Here is a 17,637-nt window from a genome sequence, read left to right as displayed (position 1 = left end):
TCACTAATGACTGTCATTAAAAATAAACCTAGTTGTGCTTCTCCGCCTTCACTGTGCATCAGAACCACCTGGGCAGCTTTGAACAAATATTGATGCCTAGTCCCTACCCCCAGAGACTGGCATCTAACTAGTCTGGGGTGGGAGCCAGGCATCCATATATTTTTTAAAGCTTCCAGGTAACACTAATGTGCAATCAGGGTTGATAAATACCTACAGAAAATCTCAAATCTTTACCTACAATTTCATATAAGTAAAAAGTTATTGATATTTATATATTTATCATAATATCTAGCCATTTTACTCAATTGTGTTATTAATTCTACAAGCTTGTTGGTTTATTCATATTGTCTATAAATAGTATTTTTTGTTTTACCCTGTCCACAATTGCCATTTTTGCTATTCGTTCCTTGCTTTATTCCCTTCCTAACTTTGAGAATTATGTTAAATGTTGCAGAAAACATCCTTCTTTTCCACTTGATTTTAATAGGAATGCCTCTAGAAATGCCACTACAGAGGGTGTTCGCCATTGATATGGAATATATCATCTTTATGTTAAGAAAATATTTTTCTATTAATACTTTTTAAAGAGTATTTAAAAAGGAGGCCTTTGTCTTCACTAGATAAAATTATGTTTTGTTTTGCTTTTCTTTATTTGATCTAAACAACTCTGTGTTTAAAATCCTCTGTATTTCTCATGGATTCCTGAAATTTCACACATCTACAATGCTTCAAACAAAGATTTTTCTGTTAGGTTTATTCTTCCTTGTTAAGTCATCAGAGATCATTTTAACATGGACAGTTTGGTGTTTTATAAAGGCTCTGTCAACACTGTGGTGATGGTTTGGTTAAGAGATTGAAGGTATGCTGTACGCAACTAAAATCATGATCTAGAGGAGAAGCAATTCCCCTCACCATTTGCAGACACCCTCCCCTGGGTAGTGAGAGTAATCAACATACTCCATGCTCCAAGCTGTTACCAAGTATAGAATTTCAGGTCTCCTGGGTGGCAGATGCTCTCTCTGATGCCTAATGGGTCTCCCATTGTCAACTCAAGTCTACTAACTTGGATTCCCTGAGAACTTTACTTCTTTAAAATGTTAGTGATTAGTAAAATAGTGAGGCACACATTGTAATGGAACCAAAAGTCAATACTGTGGGCAAATGATTACAAGCTCTTGTGTATGTTTCCAGTCCTACCTTCCAACCACACTTTTTAAAAATCAACTACTCATATGGGATATAAAGTTAAGACCTTAGGAGTTATTTTACCTTCATGCTGACTATTGCAACTCGGAGGTTCGTCCCACCAAGATCAACAGCCAAGGCACTCAGAGTTTCAAGAATATGGTCAATATCTTGGGAGATGTTATCCTTCACAGGAGGAAAACAGAATTTCTTTTGTAGTGGCTCTTGAAGATCAATAGATTTGAGAAACTTCAAAATCCTCGGAACAGCATTTCCATCCCCATATATCTTTGAACTGCAATGTCCAAAGAGTCAATTAAATTGTTTCTCTTGTACATATTAAATTATATTGAGGACATAGTATTATTGGAATCTGAAATTTCGGGTAATAAATAGTTTGGGCTTCTTCTTTTAAAATAACAACATCTGGGTCTCTTCAGCAACACTGTTAACTAAATACCTTCATATTATCAATAGAATATCTAAAACCATTGTTGATTGAAATACAACTGTTTCCTGCCTGAGATATCATTAACAAATTGCCTGTAAGATCAAAGAAAAATTATCTTTGTTAAGCCAATTTCAGAATATATCATAGTTTGGGACAGTAAAAAAATTTTTTTTTGCTTTTTTGGTTTTCATCTTTACTTCTGTAGGGAAAAAATTATTTTCAGAAAAAAAGATTCAAATAAAGGAAAATCTGATTAATTTGAAACAGGATAGTCTAAATTAAAATGCTGAACTATACTATTTTTAAAGAAAATCGTTATATTACTTTCTAATACTTATAGAAATTCAAAATAGGCTAAAGCAGTAGTTCCTAGCAGAAGTGCTATATTAATTAACTGAGACAAATAAATTATTCTCCACTGGAACCCTTGGTAGAGTAATAGGGGGTATATTAGCAAGCCCTGTCTCACCAGCAGATAGGGACCTCTAAGGATGTAGAATGAGAGCACCATTAGGATGACTAAACAGCTTGAAAATGGTGCTCAGAGAAGCTCCTGTTTTAAATCACTTTAAAAGTATACACTCACCAAGGGTACTGTTTACCAAACTGAAGGTGCAGCGCTTGCAATATTTTGTCTTGGGTATCAGCATCCCGGACATGAAGGACATTCTCCCCTAGGTAAATCCAGTGCCGTATGGTGATTCGGAAGTGGGAGAAGCAAAAGAATATAGAAATGAGCAGTGTGTTGTGCTCATAAGTAGCCCTGAAACCCAGAAGGCTTCGAACAAGTCTTCTATTAGAGAGACGAACTTTTCTACTTTGTACCTTTTAAAGCACTCTCAGCAAGATCTCCATATATCAGATACTTAAGGGCCGTAGGTTCCTTTATTCCCAAAGAGAATAAATCAAGCTCTTGTTTATTGGAATAAATAAGGTAATTAATCCAGTATCCACTTGCCACTCATCTATTCATCCAGCATGTCCACTCTTTCCATCTGCCCTGCCTTCCATCTACTCAGCCAGTTGTGGGATCAGTTGGTCAGGCCAGGTTGCCAGTTAATCAACTGGCCAGTCAGCTGTTGATGCAGTCACTTCCTTTCCATACATTTTCTGACCAATTTGAGGGAGTAAATACAGTGACAATGACATGTTTTTTCAACAGACTTGGCTATGAAGAGGAGAAAAGCAGAAGGGTGGTGGCTGGGGAGAGGTTGTGTTGTATTGTTTTGTTTTGAAGATACCAGAGACTTAGGCATGTTTAAATGCTGAGGAGGCTAAAGATACATGGAAGAGAAACGTCCTTGAGAAGGGAAGAGGGGTGGGGATTTAGAACACAGGCAGAAGGCTGAGCAGTGGACAGGCAGGGGTGACCCCACACCCTCCAATGTAAAGAAGGTAAGAAGAAAAGGATGGAGGGGCACGTGTTTGTGTAAGTGTGGTGGCAGAAAGGACAGACTGCCATTTTTTTTTTTAAGAGAAATCTTTTTTTTAAAAATAAATTTATTTATTTTTGGCTGCATTGGGTCTTCATTGCTGCACACGGGCTTTCTCTAGTTGCGGTGAGCGGGGGCTACTCTTCGTTGCGGTGCGCGGGCTTCTCATTGTGGTGGCTTCTCTTGTTGTGGAGCACGGGCTCTAGGCGTGCAGGCTTCAGCAGTTGTGGCATGCAGGCTCAGTAGTTGTGGCTCGCGGGCTCTAGAGCGCAGGCTCAGTAGTTGTGGTACACGGGCTTAGTTGCTCCGCGGCATGTGGGATCTTCCCGTACCAGGGATCGAACCCGTGTCCCCTGCCTTGGCAGGCGGATTCTTAACCACTGCACCACCAGGGAAGTCCCAGGACAGACTGCTTTTGATAGAAGACCCTGGTACCAAATCCAATGTTCACATCTTATTTGAACTCTTAGCATCATTCAACACCACCTCCTTGAAACCCTTTCTTTTCTGGACTTTAATAATATCACACTCCTGGTTTTCTGGCAGTTCCTTTTCAGTCTTCCCTCCTGGCCCTTCCCTCCTCATCAGAAGGGCTCCAGAGTTTGGTCCTAGGCTCCATTCTCTTCTCTATTTACATGTTCCCCCTGGGTAATCTCATTTCATCCCTTGGTATTAAATACCATTTCTGGCAGAGTGCGTCATTATCCTCAATATCCTTTGTACAGTAGCAGAATTTTTAGCTTGGCATCTAATCACCCAGCTAAAGGGTATATGTATTCTTCAGCTACCCTTGCAGCTGGATGTGGCCATGTGACGACATTCTGATAGGATGTATGAAGAAATACTTGCAACTTCCAAGTTGTGCTTTTAGAGGGAGGGACATCTTCCCCTCTCCTCCTTTCCCAGTGGCTAAAATGTGCACGTGACAGCAAGAGCTGGAGCAACCATCAAGAAGATAGATGGAGGCTAAGTCTCTGATGACTTACCAGTGAGAAACAAAGAAAATCTAACTTATTTGAGGCACTATTATTTTGGGTCTCTCTGTTACAGCAGCTGAACTGATATCCTAACTAAAACACCATCTATACGCCATCACTCTCAAATTTGTATCTTCAACTTCAACTCTCCCTGGAACAACATAGCTGCCAACCTGCCATCTCCACTCATATCTAATAGGCATCTCAAACTTAACATGGCCATTAGAGAACTCTTCATTCTACCCGCTCCCAAATTATTCCTTCCTCAGGGTCCTCCATATCAGGAAAGAATACTCCCACTACTCAGACCAAAAGTGTAAGAGTTATTGTTGATTCCCTTCTTCATTTTACTGGGCACAGGAAAACGAAAGACTAGCATTCATGTAACACATTCAATCACATTCTCTCTTAAACACAGCCATCAAAGACCATAATTAACTAAGAAACTCTTAGCTCTGATATTACAAAGACAATAAAAAATTTGGTAATCATTGTGTGCTACCTATAGGTTTCAGGCTACAATTGGTCATTAACCTCATTCACTCACTTATTGATAAACATATATGCCGGCACTGATACGTGCATACTTTATAATAACTCATACAAATGTATTAAGCTTAGTCAGTTGAAATATAAGCAAAGGTAAATACCTGTTTCTCTTCCAATCTGACGTGTTCCTAGGTTGATCACAGGTGTTCCAAAAGCTCCAACCTCTCGTACCCCACAGCTGCTGTTCCCAATCATACAACCAGCATGGGCAACCAGCTGTATAAACTGGTCAAATGGGACATGTTTAACTGCACGAAAATTGGGATGATGCTCAATGCCCTTCTTCCGCATCACTCGAACCATCTCTTTGCTCCCTGTGAACATGAAAAGAACCAACTGTTAAATGGTTTACGAGATAAAGGAACAATTTTCATTGGCAAGTATAGCCCCACTTAAAGAAATATCCCCTATAAAAACTCATAACAGTTATTAGGGAAATAGTCATTTTAATTACTGATCTTTTCATGAATGATGACCATCCAAAACATCTGGTCAGCCCTCTGTTTGAACTCATCTAGAAACGTCAAACAGCAGCAGTGGGTCTCTTCAAACAGCACTCCACAAAGCAAATACTAACACCCCAGTAAAAGCTTTTACCTTACCAATTAAGAGGCTCAAGACAGGCCAACAGTCTCTATCTCTTAAGCCAGGAGTTCCTAAATCGAAAGGTCTCGGGCTCCACATACCAAGCTGATCAGAGGGCCTCTGCCTCAGCTATGCGCACATCTACATTAACGACGGCTCAAGGGGACAGCAAGCACTCCCACTTACGTGGACTGAACAAGCTCTAAGCAAATACAGATAGATTCTGATACTGTGGCTGATATTTTACTTTAAATGCATGACTTTTTTTGGAAAAGTTACGGATGTATGAGGGGGAGACGATATTCAATGCCCCTCTGCTTGCCTCTCTACTCACCCTTTCCTAGTGGCTGTGACCAAGGCGGGCAAGGCGGCTAATCTGATCAGTTACAAGGCAGGACGACGACCACACCATGTCCACTGGTGTGCAGGAGCCGTGAATTTAACAGAAGCTGGGCATGCATGTGTTCTCCTTTTAACTTTCTCCATGGCAGGGTAGGCAGCAGACTCAGGGGCTAACTCCTTAGAGCAGGCCCGGCCACTTCTCTCCTGCCAGAACATGCCAGTCATTGCACGCCAGAAGCTGCTACTATTCCAAGATTCAGATTTGGGTTCAATTGAAGGCTTCTCTTTGGCCCTATATCTAAATGACAGGCACTAAACCTGCTTTCCAGAAAACTCTACATTAGGGAATGGGGCACTAAGTCAGATAATGAGAAAGTGATGCCTTGATTCTTATTTCCCTCTTGTTCCTTCTGTATATTTTATCAAAAACCCTGTGAAAAGGAGAGGCGAGTGGCAGACATGATTTAGGCATTCCTGGGACCCTTTCCTTTCATAGGGGTAAAAAATCTCAAATTCTAAAGTATATACAATAAGGAAGGTATATTACAAACAATATCACTGACAATGAATACTGAACAAGAGATATAATTACATTATAAATATTTATGCAAAAATTTAAAGGATTAGAAAAGAATAAATATTAAGGTTTTTGAAATATTGATACATAACCTGGATGAAATCTGGGTTGGGGGTCTTAAAGTTTTTTTCCTACTAACACCCTACTTTGTTCCCCCTAACGGAAAAGATTATTCAAGACACACTAAGGGAAGGATTCTTTCAGTGTAAGATGGTGACATTTTGGCACTGCAGAGAAGGGATCCTGCCTCCTTTACCAAAAAATGCCTAAGAGCTCAGCAATGAGTGGTATCAGCTAATAATAACCAGTATCTGAAAATCCCTCAGTATCAGGCCCTGCTCTGGCATTTCCCATTTATATATCCCTACCATTAACCTAAGGTCTTACCTGCACTTGTTCCATCCACCAGTAGGTGATCAATCAGGTTAGGCTTAAGGATCAACTGGTTGGGAACTAGAGATCTAAATTGCTTAAGCTCAAGATTAAATTAAGGTATAGCTAACATAAATAAGAGAACAAGAAATAAAAATAATGGCTATTTTACTGCAGTCAGTAGGATCATTACTTTCCTAGAGACACTCTTTCAGCTTCTAAGGTTTATATCTCTTGGCTATTGCATTTTTTTTTTTTAACATCTTTATTGGAGTATAATTGCTTTACAATTGTGTATTAGTTTCTGCTTTATAACAAATCAGCTATACATATACATATATCCCCATATCTCCTCCCTCTTGTGTCTCCCTCCCTAGAGTCTGTCATACAGAGTGAAGTAAGTCAGAAAGAGAAAAACAAATACCGTATGCTAACACATATATATGCAATCTAAAAAAAAAAAAATGGTTTTGGCTATTGCATTTTCTCGTTGATGGAAACTGGAGGGAAGAGACTAAACATGAAACTAGAATGGAGATTTGAGGGTTTTTTTTAAGTATTTCTTTCTTTCCTATTAAGTTTCTACTAGACTTGACAATAATATCGCAAACTCCTCAATCTACTGCAAAATCGGTGATCCTTTGAAAATCAGAATGCATTTCAGAATAGAATGGCCTTCAATGATAAGCAAGATAGGAAAGTCGGTCAAAAGAAGACATAATAGAAACATAAAACTGGAAAGGTAGGTGGCATACTTTCATTTTCAAGTTCAATTACCTGCATCAATATTTGGAAACAGAACTAGGGTCCGCTTGTTAAATGAGATAAGTGCATCCAATGTTAATTCAAACATTTTTATGGAATGCTTAATGTCCGTGGTCACAGGGTGCTGTAGTGCAACAATGTAATCTTTAGATTTTACATCATCACCTGTTTAAAGAAAATCAAACCACATTGCTTCATTAGTTAAGAATCTTAAAGGAGGAAGAAGCAAATTCTAAAAAGCAAAACCCCAAAGTCTATGTTTTAAAATTCTAAGGAAAAAAACAATTTGTCACATTCTAAGCAGGGCATCCAAATTCGGATCAAAGGATAAGAACTTATAGCAACAAGTCCAAGGATTCCTCAGGGAACTTAATGTTTTACAAAGGTGCTTGCTACCACAAACAAAATATATAATTTTAAATAGTAGACACTAGACTTCATTGTTTTAAAATTCAAAATATTTCAAAGCGTTAGAAAAATGTGACTCTTCCCAATTTCTAACTAGTGTTTCTAATGAATTATCAGCAATATTAATGAGTAATAATGTGTTGCAAATCAGGGCATTTAGAGATTGATTGAGCATGAAATAAATTTCGTATAATGCATAGGCATTTCCCCACTATCGCCCACCAGATTCAACAAACCACCAGTGTTTCTAACTCTGTTCAAAGGACTAGAAAGGCTTCACTCATCCCCAGGCTGGGATCCCAAGGACAGTTCCTCAGCAAAAATGTAAAGTGTAAAAGATTTGGATGGACAGTGCCATGCCAAATAACACAAAGAATTCTGCAACAGGGCCTATATTATCCCATAAAACTGAAGATGAGCTCTATTCACTTATTTTTTTGTTTGTTTTGTTGTTTTTTTCTACTCACTTATTTTTAATGAAAGAATATATTTCTTTGTGATATTAATTTTAATGATCAACTTTAGCATGAACTATGTTTATCATTAATCCAAATTCAATCAGCAGCAGTTACGTTTTATAATTTAATGGTAACAGAAATTTTTTACTAAGAATCTTCAGTAGTATTTGATTTAAAAGACTACAAGCTCCAAAATTTTATTTTAAAAAATGACTGGTCCCGTATCACGTTCTAAACTGGGGGTGGGGTGGGGATATAATTACTAAATTTTTGTACAAAGTAGTAAAAAAGAACAGTGAAAAAGAAAACACAGAGCGATGAGCTGGAGCTACCCATCCCTGGCAATAATATATTTTGTGCAAAGCCTGCACCTGGTCCTCAATGTATGACTTCTGGCATTTATCTGCCTTTGTCTCCAGAACTCAGCAGCTTCAGCCCTTCCACACAACCCTTTCCATTATGGTACCATTACTTGGTTTTGGGTCAAAAAGTTCTATATTTACTGTGGTATTTCTTTCAGTATTAGGAATGTAACATGTCTTTTTAACTTTGCTAATATTTTTATTAGGACTGTTATTTATTAATGTTCTGGTTACAAAGCTGCATGTTCTGAGTGGCTTACCCAATACTATTTTTCTTATAAGCAGAAGGATAATGTCAGAAATTGCAGGTTGAGAAGCAGGTACAGGCTTTGCACAAAAGGTATTATTGCCAGGGACAGGTGGCTTTGGCTCAATGTCTTTTCCCCCCCAACTGGTTTAAAAAAAAAAAATCTAGTTTTTGCTATTTCGTCATTCTTCTTTTCACAAACAAACTGCTTAAAAGGTTCCAAAGACAACCTTAAGCCCTACAAGTACAATTTTGCTGTATTCTGCTTTATAAGGGTTATTTTCTATTCATTACAAGTTTTTCAGAAATACAAAGTTTTTCAGAAGACATAGTGAGCTAACACTATAATCAGAACAGAATGCAAGAATGTTTACGTAGAAGCATGCAGAAAGGGGAGACTGAAGAGACAGAAGCCTGTTCCATCAGCATTATCTTGACAGGTTCCCTGGTAGCTACGAATCTGTCCAAGGATAAGAAATATATAGACTGGATTAACTTATATAGTAGAAAAACCCAATTTATTTCCTGTTCTAATGTAATCTGGATTTAAAATATACACAATCACTTTGATTACACAATCACCCAATCAATTTACTATTAATTTCATTATTCAACAGATCTACCTCTTCACAGAGGAAAGTCCTAAATACCTAAATAGACGATTAGTCCTGATTGGCCCTCTAAATAGTACTCTCACTATAAATTAACTAATTGACATTGTTTGTAAACCTATTTTCTTTGCCTCTGATTAGCAAAAAGTAATTTCCAGGAATCTAGATCATTGATCATTGAAGATTTCAGACCTTAAGGCTTACTTACAGAGGTAACAATCTCTAATGGTACAACTATGACTTCTGCTTTTTAATAATAATCATAATCCCTTATAACTGCTTTCAACATTCATTATCTTATCTGAGTATTCCAACAAACCCAGAAGAAAGGCATTAAAATTAAAAATAACAATTTTTTTCATTGTGCGAAAAAGCAAAATAAAGGAAAAAAAAACACTTAATTCTACTAACCAGAAGTGAATATTATAAATGACTTGATGCACATACTTCCGACCTTTCTACGTTACTGTTTTTATAAAAATGTATCATTATACATATAATTTTATAGCCTGCTTTTTTTTCCTTTTTGATATATCAGGATCGGTCCCTGTAACTAATATTCACCTATAACATTATATTTAATGGATTAAAAGCATTCCATTGTATAAAAATAGCATAGATTTAAAAAATTCAATCCACTAAGTCTATTTTATAGAAAAGGTGAGTCTCAGAGAGGTGAAGTCATACCATAGGGTGAGATCTATGAACTAAAAACCTTGGCCTTCTGATTGCTAATGGAACATTCTATCCACAGTAGTTTCCAAAGGATTGAAGCATACCCAAACTTTCGGACAAAAGCAACCATTAGACTGAATGAAGTCTGATACATACCTAACCACATCCGAATGATGCTCATGTAGTCTTTGTTCTTGGCAGAGAGAAGTTTGTCATAGGAAGGGCAGCCTGCCAACAAGATGCGATCATGGTCCTCACACATGGAAATCAGGTGTTGCTCTGCACTTCGGGTGCAGCACACGTGATAATGAGCCAGTTTCGTTATAGCGTGTCTGATAGAGTCATCAATGGTCCCACTGACTTCCCCCCCTTCAATGTGAAGGATTCGGATGTTCATCAAGGCAGCAGACGTAGCCAGAGCCAGGGCATCAAACCTGTCTCCATGAACAATCATGATATCAGGCTTCAGGCGGTTAAGAACATCTGGTAGCTTCACAAGGGCCAGGCCCACTGACTCCACCATGGCTGCCTCATCTTCCCCTCTGACAATTGTGTGTAGTCTGGTGTTAATGTCAAAGTCATCTTGTTCAATCATGCGATATGTGTTTCTAAAGCAGGAGAGAAAAATGTGAGAGCATGTTCTTAAGTATAGGGCTATAAAAACATCAACATTAACCCTGAAGGGAGAAATATTTCACAAAATTTCCTTGTTAAAATAAACTGAAGTGTAACTTACACACAAAAATAAAAGCACAGACCATAAATATACAGATCACTTGATTAATTTTTCTACACAAACACCCCTCTAGCCACCACCCAGATCAACACATCCCGCACCTGGGAGGTCTCACTTGTGCCCCCTTCAGTGAGCACCTGGAGGGAGAAACATCGGAGGGAGAATGTTTTTATCAGGAAAAAAGAGAGTAAATTTTACAGTGGTCACAACTTTTTCTTTCTTTTTTAAAATATATATATATTTTTAAAAAGAAATATGCTACTTAATAGAAAAAAATTACTTATAAAAGCAGAGCTCATTAAAAAAAATAGTATTGAACCAGGATACCTGACATGTCACTATAATATAAATTTCTGAATGATGGAAATTATCTCCTGAATTCTCTTTGTATGTTACCATTAATGCAGCATAATTCTGACTGGGGTGAAAATGTAGGTTTTTAAATTGGCTGTGAAATGCAGTTTCAGGTCTGTTTCATGCTTCAGTAACAACAGCAATTCTCAATGCCTTAAAGTTTCCTGCCTGTTATGACTAGATTTTAAAAGATCTGACTTTTTTTTTCTAAATATATAGTACATTTATTATTTAAAAGTTGGAAAATACAGAAAATTATCATGCATAAACCTACCACTCAGCAATATCAGTATTACCATTTTGATTTCTTTCTAGCCATTTTATGCATAATATTTTAACATGGTTGAGAACACATCATAGTACAATTCTGTAATCTAGTTAGTCTATTTAACACTATATTTTCTCAGATCATGAAGGATTCTTTACATACATCATACTGATGGCTTAGTAGTCATTTTATAGATTCCTTTGGATTTTCCTACAAAAGCTATGATGTCGTCTGTAAATAAAGACAATCTTGTGCCTTTATTTATATTTCTTGTTTCATTGCACTGGCTGTTACATCCAGTACACAGAGAAGTGGTGAAAGTGGATGTCCTTACCTTGTTACCAATCTTTGGAGAAAAGCACAAATTTTATGTTAGCTATAGGTTTTTCACAGGTGGTCTTTATCAGACTGAGGAATTTCCTTTCTATTCCAAGTTTGCTAAAGGTTTTACCATAACTAGTTGTTGAATTTTGTCAAATGCTTTTTTAATATCTATTGAGATGATTGTGTTGGTTCTTGCCCCCCTCCCCCGCCTTTTTCCTTAATTGGGGTATAGCTGTTTTACAATGTTGTGTTAGTTTCTACTGTACAGGGAAGTGAAGTAGAGTTCCCTGTGCTATAGAGCAGGTGCTCATTAGTTATCTATTTTATACATATTAGTGTATATATGTCAATCCCAATATCCCAATTCATCCCACCCCACCTTCCCCCCTTGGTGTCCATAAGTTTGTTCTCTACATCTGTGTCTCTATTTCTGCCTTGCAAACTGGTTCATCTGTACCATCTGATTTTCCCCTTTACTCTGTTAATACGTGAATCACACTAATTGATTTTCGAATGTTAAATCAATCTTGAATTCCTGAGATAAACCCACTTGGTTATGACGTATTATCTGTTTTTGTATATTGCTTGATATGATTTGCTAATTTTTGGTTTAAAATTTTTATGTCTATAATTCGTGAGGGATACTGATCTGAATTTTCTTATAATGTCTTTCTCAGGTTTTGGTATCAGGATTATGCTGACCTTATTAAATAATCTAGGAACACAAATCAAGCCTCAGTAAATTTAAGAAAATTGAAATAATATCAAGCATCTCTTCTGACCACAACGCTATGAGATTAGAAATGAATTACAGGGAAAAAAACGTAAAAAACACAAACACACAGAGACTAAACAATACGTTGCTAAATAACCAAGAGATCACTGAAGAAATCAAAGAGGAAATAAAAAAATACCTAGAGACAAATGACAATGAAAACACGACGATCCAAAACCTATGGGATGCAGCAAAAGCAGTTCCAAGAGGGAAGTTTATAGCTATACAAGTCTACCTAAAGAAACAAGAAAAATCTCAAGTAAACAATCTAACCTTACACCTAAAGCAACTAGAGAAAGAAGAACAAACAAAACCCAAAGTTAGCAGAAGGAAAGAAATCCTAAAGATCAGAGCAGAAATAAATGAAATAGAAACAAAGAAAACAATAGCAAAGATCAATAAAACTAAAAGCTGGTTCTCTGAACCACCCTTAAAAGCATTAAGAAGGAAGGATTAACCAAGATGGCGGAGTAGAAGGACGTGCTCTCACTCCCTCTTGCGAGAGCACCAGAATCACAACTGGCTGCTGGACAATCATTGACAGGAAAACCCTGGACTTCATCAAGGAGGATACCCCACGTCCAAGGACAGAGGAGAAGCCACAGTGAGACGGTAGGAGGGGCGCAATCAGAGTAAAATCAAATCCCATAACTGCTGGGTGGGTGACTCACAGACTGGCGAACACTTATACCACAGAAGTCCACCCACTGGAGTGAAGGTTCTGAGCCCCACATCAGGCTTCCCAACCTGGGGGTCCGGCAACGGGAGGAGGAATTCCTAGAGAATCAGACTTTGAAGCCTAGTGGGAATTGATTGCAGGACTTTGACAGGACTGGGGGAAACAGAGACCCCACTCTTGGAGGGCACACACAAAGTAATGTGTGCATCGGGACCCAGGAGAAGGAGCAGTGGCCCTGGGGGAGACTGAACCAGACCTACCTGCTGGTGTTGGGGGGTCTCCTGCAGAGGCGGGTGGTGGCTCTGTTTCACCGTGGGGATAAGGACACTGGCAGCAGAGATTCTGGGAAGTTCTCCTTGGCGTGAGCCCTCCCAGAGTCTGCCATTAACCCCACCAAAGAGCACGGGTAGGCTCCAGTGTTGGGTTGCCTCAGGCAAAACAACCAACAGGGAGGGAACCCAGCCCCACCCATCAACAGTCAAGTGGATTAAGGTTTTACTGAGCTCTGACTGCCACAGCAACAGGGAGGGAACCCAGCCCCACCCATCAACAGTCAAGTGGATTAAGGTTTTACTGAGCTCTGACCGCCACAGCAACAGTCAGCTCTACCCACCACCAGAGCCTCCCATCAAGCCTCTTAGATAGCCTCAACCACCAGAGGGCAGACAGCAGAAGCAAGAAAAACTACAATCCTGCAGCCTGTGGACCAAAAACCACAGTTACAGAAAGATAGACAAGATGAAAAGGCAGAGGGCTATGTACCAGATGAAGGAACAAGAAAAAACCCCAGAAAAACAACTAAATGAAGTGGAGATAGGCAACCTTCCAGAAAAAGAATTCAGAATAATGATAGTGAAGATGATCCAGGACCTCGGAATAAGAATGGAGGCAAAGATTGAGAAGATGCAAGAAATGATTAACAAAGACCTAGAAGAATTAAAGAACAAACAAACAGAGATGACCAATACAATAACTGAAATGAAAACTACACTAGAAGGAATCAATAGCAGAATAACTGAGGCAGAAGAACGGATAAGTGACCTGGAAGACAGAATGGTGGAATTCACTGCTGCGGAACAGACTAAAGAAAAAAGAATGAAAAGAAATGAAGACAGCCTAAGAGACCTCTGGGACAACATTAAACGCAACAACATTCACATTATAGGGGTCCCAGAAGGAGAAGAGAGAGAGAAAGGACCAGAGAAAATATTTGAAGAGATTATAGTCGAAAACTTCCCTAACATGGGAAATAGCCACCCAAGTCCAGGAAGCGCAGAGAGTCCCATACAGAATAAACCCAAGGAGAAACACGCCGAGACACATAGTAATCAAAGTGGCAAAAATTAAAGACAAAGAAAAATTATTGAAAGCAGCAAGGGAAAAACGACAAATAACATACAAGGGAACTCCCATAAGGTTAACAGCTGATTTCTCAGCAGAAACTCTGCAAGCCAGAAGGGAGTGGCATGATATACTTAAAGTGATGAAAGGGAAGAACCTACAACCAAGATTACTCTACCCGGCAAGGATCTCATTTAGATTTGATGGAGAAATCAAAAGCTTTACAGACAAGCAAAAGCTAAGAGAATTCAGCACCACCAAACCAGCTCTACAACAAATGCTAAAGGAACTTCTCTAAGTGGGAAACACAAGAGAAGAAAAGGACCTACAAAAACAAACCCAAAACAATTAAGAAAATGGTCATAGGAACATACATATCGATAATTACCTTAAACGTGAATGGATTAAATGCCCCAACCAAAAGACATAGACTGGCTGAATGGATACAAAAACAAGACCCATATATATGCTGTCTACAAGAGACCCACTTTAGACCTAGGGACACATACAGACTGAAAGTGAGGGGATGGAAAAAGATATTCCATGCAAATGGAAATCAAAAGAAAGCTGGAGTAGCTATACTCATATCAGATAAAATAGACTTTAAAATAAAGAATGTTACAAGAGACAAGGAAGGACACTACATAATGATCCAGGGATCAATCCAAGAAGAAGATATAACAATTATAAATATATATGCACCCAACATAGGAGCACCTCAATACATAAGGCAACTGTTAACAGCTATAAAAGAGGAAATCGACAGTAACACAATAATAGTGGGGGACTTTAACACCTCACTTACACCAATGGACAGATCATCCAAAATGAAAATAAATAAGGAAACAGAAGCTTTAAATGACACAATAGACCAGATAGATTTAATTGATATATATAGGACATTCCATCCAAAAACAGCAGATTACACGTTCTTCTCAAGTGCGCACGGAACATTCTCCAGGATAGATCACATCTTGGGTCACAAATCAAGCCTCAGTAAATTTAAGAAAATTGAAATCATAACAAGCATCTTTTCTGACCACAACGCTATGAGATTAGAAATGAATTACAGGGGAAAAAACGTAAAAAAGACAAACACATGGAGGCTAAACAATACGTTACTAAATAACCAAGAGATCACTGAAGAAATCAAAGAGAAAATAAAAAAATACCTAGAGACAAATGACAATGAAAACACGACGACCCAAAACCTATGGGATGCAGCAAAAGCAGTTCTAAGAGGGAAGTTTATAGCTATACAAGCCTACCTAAAGAAACAAGAAAAATCTCAAGTAAACAATCTAACCTTACACCTAAAGAAACTAGAGAAAGAAGAACAAACAAAACCCAAAGTTAGCAGAAGGAAAGAAATCATAAAGATCAGAGCTGAAATAAATGAAATAGAAACAAAGAAAACAATAGCAAAGATCAATAAAACTAAAAGTTGGTTCTTTGAGAAGATAAACAAAATTGATAAGCCATTAGCCAGACTCATCAAGAAAAAGAGGGAGAGGACTCAAAACAATAAAATCAGAAATGAAAAAGGAGAAGTTACAACAGACACCGCAGAAATACAAAGCATCCTAAGAGACTACTACAAGCAACTTTATGCCAATAAAATGGACAACCTGGAAGAAATGGACAAATTCTTAGAAAGGTATAACCTTCCAAGACTGAACCAGGAAGAAACAGAAAATATGAACAGACCAATCACAAGTAATGAAATTGAAACTGTGATTAAAAATCTTCCAACAAACAAAAGTCCAGGACCAGATGGCTTCACAGGTGAATTCTATCAAACATTTAGAGAAGAGCTAACACCCATCCTTCTCAAACTCTTCCAAAAAATTGCAGAGGAAGGAACACTCCCAAACTCATTCTATGAGGCCACCATCACCCTGATACCAAAACCAGACAAAGACACTACAAAAAAAGAAAATTACAGACCAATATCACTGATGAATATAGATGCAAAAATCCTCAACAAAATACTAGCAAACAGAATCCAACAACACATTAAAAGGATCATACACCACGATCAAGTGGGATTTATCCCAGGGATGCAAGGATTCTTCAATATACGCAAGTCAATCAATGTGATACACCATATTAACAAATTGAAGAATAAAAACCATATGATCATCTCAATAGATGCAGAAAAAGCTTTTGACAAAATTCAACACCCATTTCTGATAAAAACTCTCCAGAAAGTGGGCATAGAGGGAACCTACCTCAACATAATAAAGGCCATATATGACAAACCCACAGCAAACATCATTTTCAATGGTGAAAAACTGAAAGCATTTCCTCTAAGATCAGGAACAAGACAAGGATGTCCACTCTCACCACTATTATTCAACATAGTTCTGGAAGTCCTAGCCACGGCAATCAGAGAAGAAAAAGAAATAAAAGGAATACAAATTGGAAAAGAAGAAGTAAAACTGTCACAGTTTGCGGATGACATGATACTATACATAGAAAATCCTAAAACTGCCACCAGAAAACTGCTAGAGCTAATTAATGAATATGGTAAAGTTGCAGGATACAAAATTAATGCACAGAAATCTCTTGCATTCCTATACACTAATGATGAAAAATCTGAAAGAGAAATTATGGAAACACTCCCATTTACCATTGCAACAAAAAGAATAAAATACCTAGGAATAAACCTACCTAGAGAGACAAAAGACCTGTATGCAGAAAACTATAAGACACTGATGAAAGAAATTAAAGATGATACCAACAGATGGAGAGATATACCATGTTCTTGGATTGGAAGAATCAACATTGTGAAAATGAGTATACTACCCAAAGCAATCTACAGATTCAATGCAATCCCTATCAGATTACCAATGGCATTTTTTACAGAGCTAGAACAAATCATCTTAAAATTTGTATGGAGACACAAAAGACCCCGAATAGCCAAAGCAGTCTTGAGGGAAAAAAATGGAGCTGGAGGAATCAGACTCCCTGACTTCAGACTCTACTACAAAGCTACAGTAATCAAGACAATATGGTACTGGCACAAAAACAGAAACATAGATCAATGGAACAAGATAGAAAGCCCAGAGATTAACCCACGCACCTATGGTCAACTAATCTATGACAAAGGAGGCAAAGATATACAATGGAGAAAAGACAGTCTCTTCTATAAGTGGTGCTG

General features: G+C 38.0%; 1 protein-coding gene across 1 annotated transcript in view; it reads right to left on the bottom strand.

Moving 5' to 3' along the window:
- The window catches only part of GNE (glucosamine (UDP-N-acetyl)-2-epimerase/N-acetylmannosamine kinase), a 45,992-nt gene that overhangs the window by 9,188 nt on the left and 19,167 nt on the right, over window positions 1-17,637 (bottom strand). The window contains exons 3-7 of the mRNA XM_068554049.1: window positions 10,154-10,605; window positions 7,249-7,401; window positions 4,697-4,909; window positions 2,223-2,310; window positions 1,270-1,480 (exon numbers count right to left, since the gene is read on the bottom strand). Of these exons, the coding sequence (XP_068410150.1) occupies window positions 1,270-1,480; window positions 2,223-2,310; window positions 4,697-4,909; window positions 7,249-7,401; window positions 10,154-10,605 (1,117 nt within the window). The remainder of the gene's footprint in view (window positions 1-1,269; window positions 1,481-2,222; window positions 2,311-4,696; window positions 4,910-7,248; window positions 7,402-10,153; window positions 10,606-17,637) is intronic.

Source organism: Eschrichtius robustus, chromosome 10 (genome assembly GCF_028021215.1).
Source record: "Eschrichtius robustus isolate mEscRob2 chromosome 10, mEscRob2.pri, whole genome shotgun sequence".
NCBI classification, from domain to species: domain Eukaryota; kingdom Metazoa; phylum Chordata; class Mammalia; order Artiodactyla; family Eschrichtiidae; genus Eschrichtius; species Eschrichtius robustus.
Note: the sequence above shows the minus strand (reverse complement) of the source record. Positions and strands in the feature narration are given on the sequence as shown.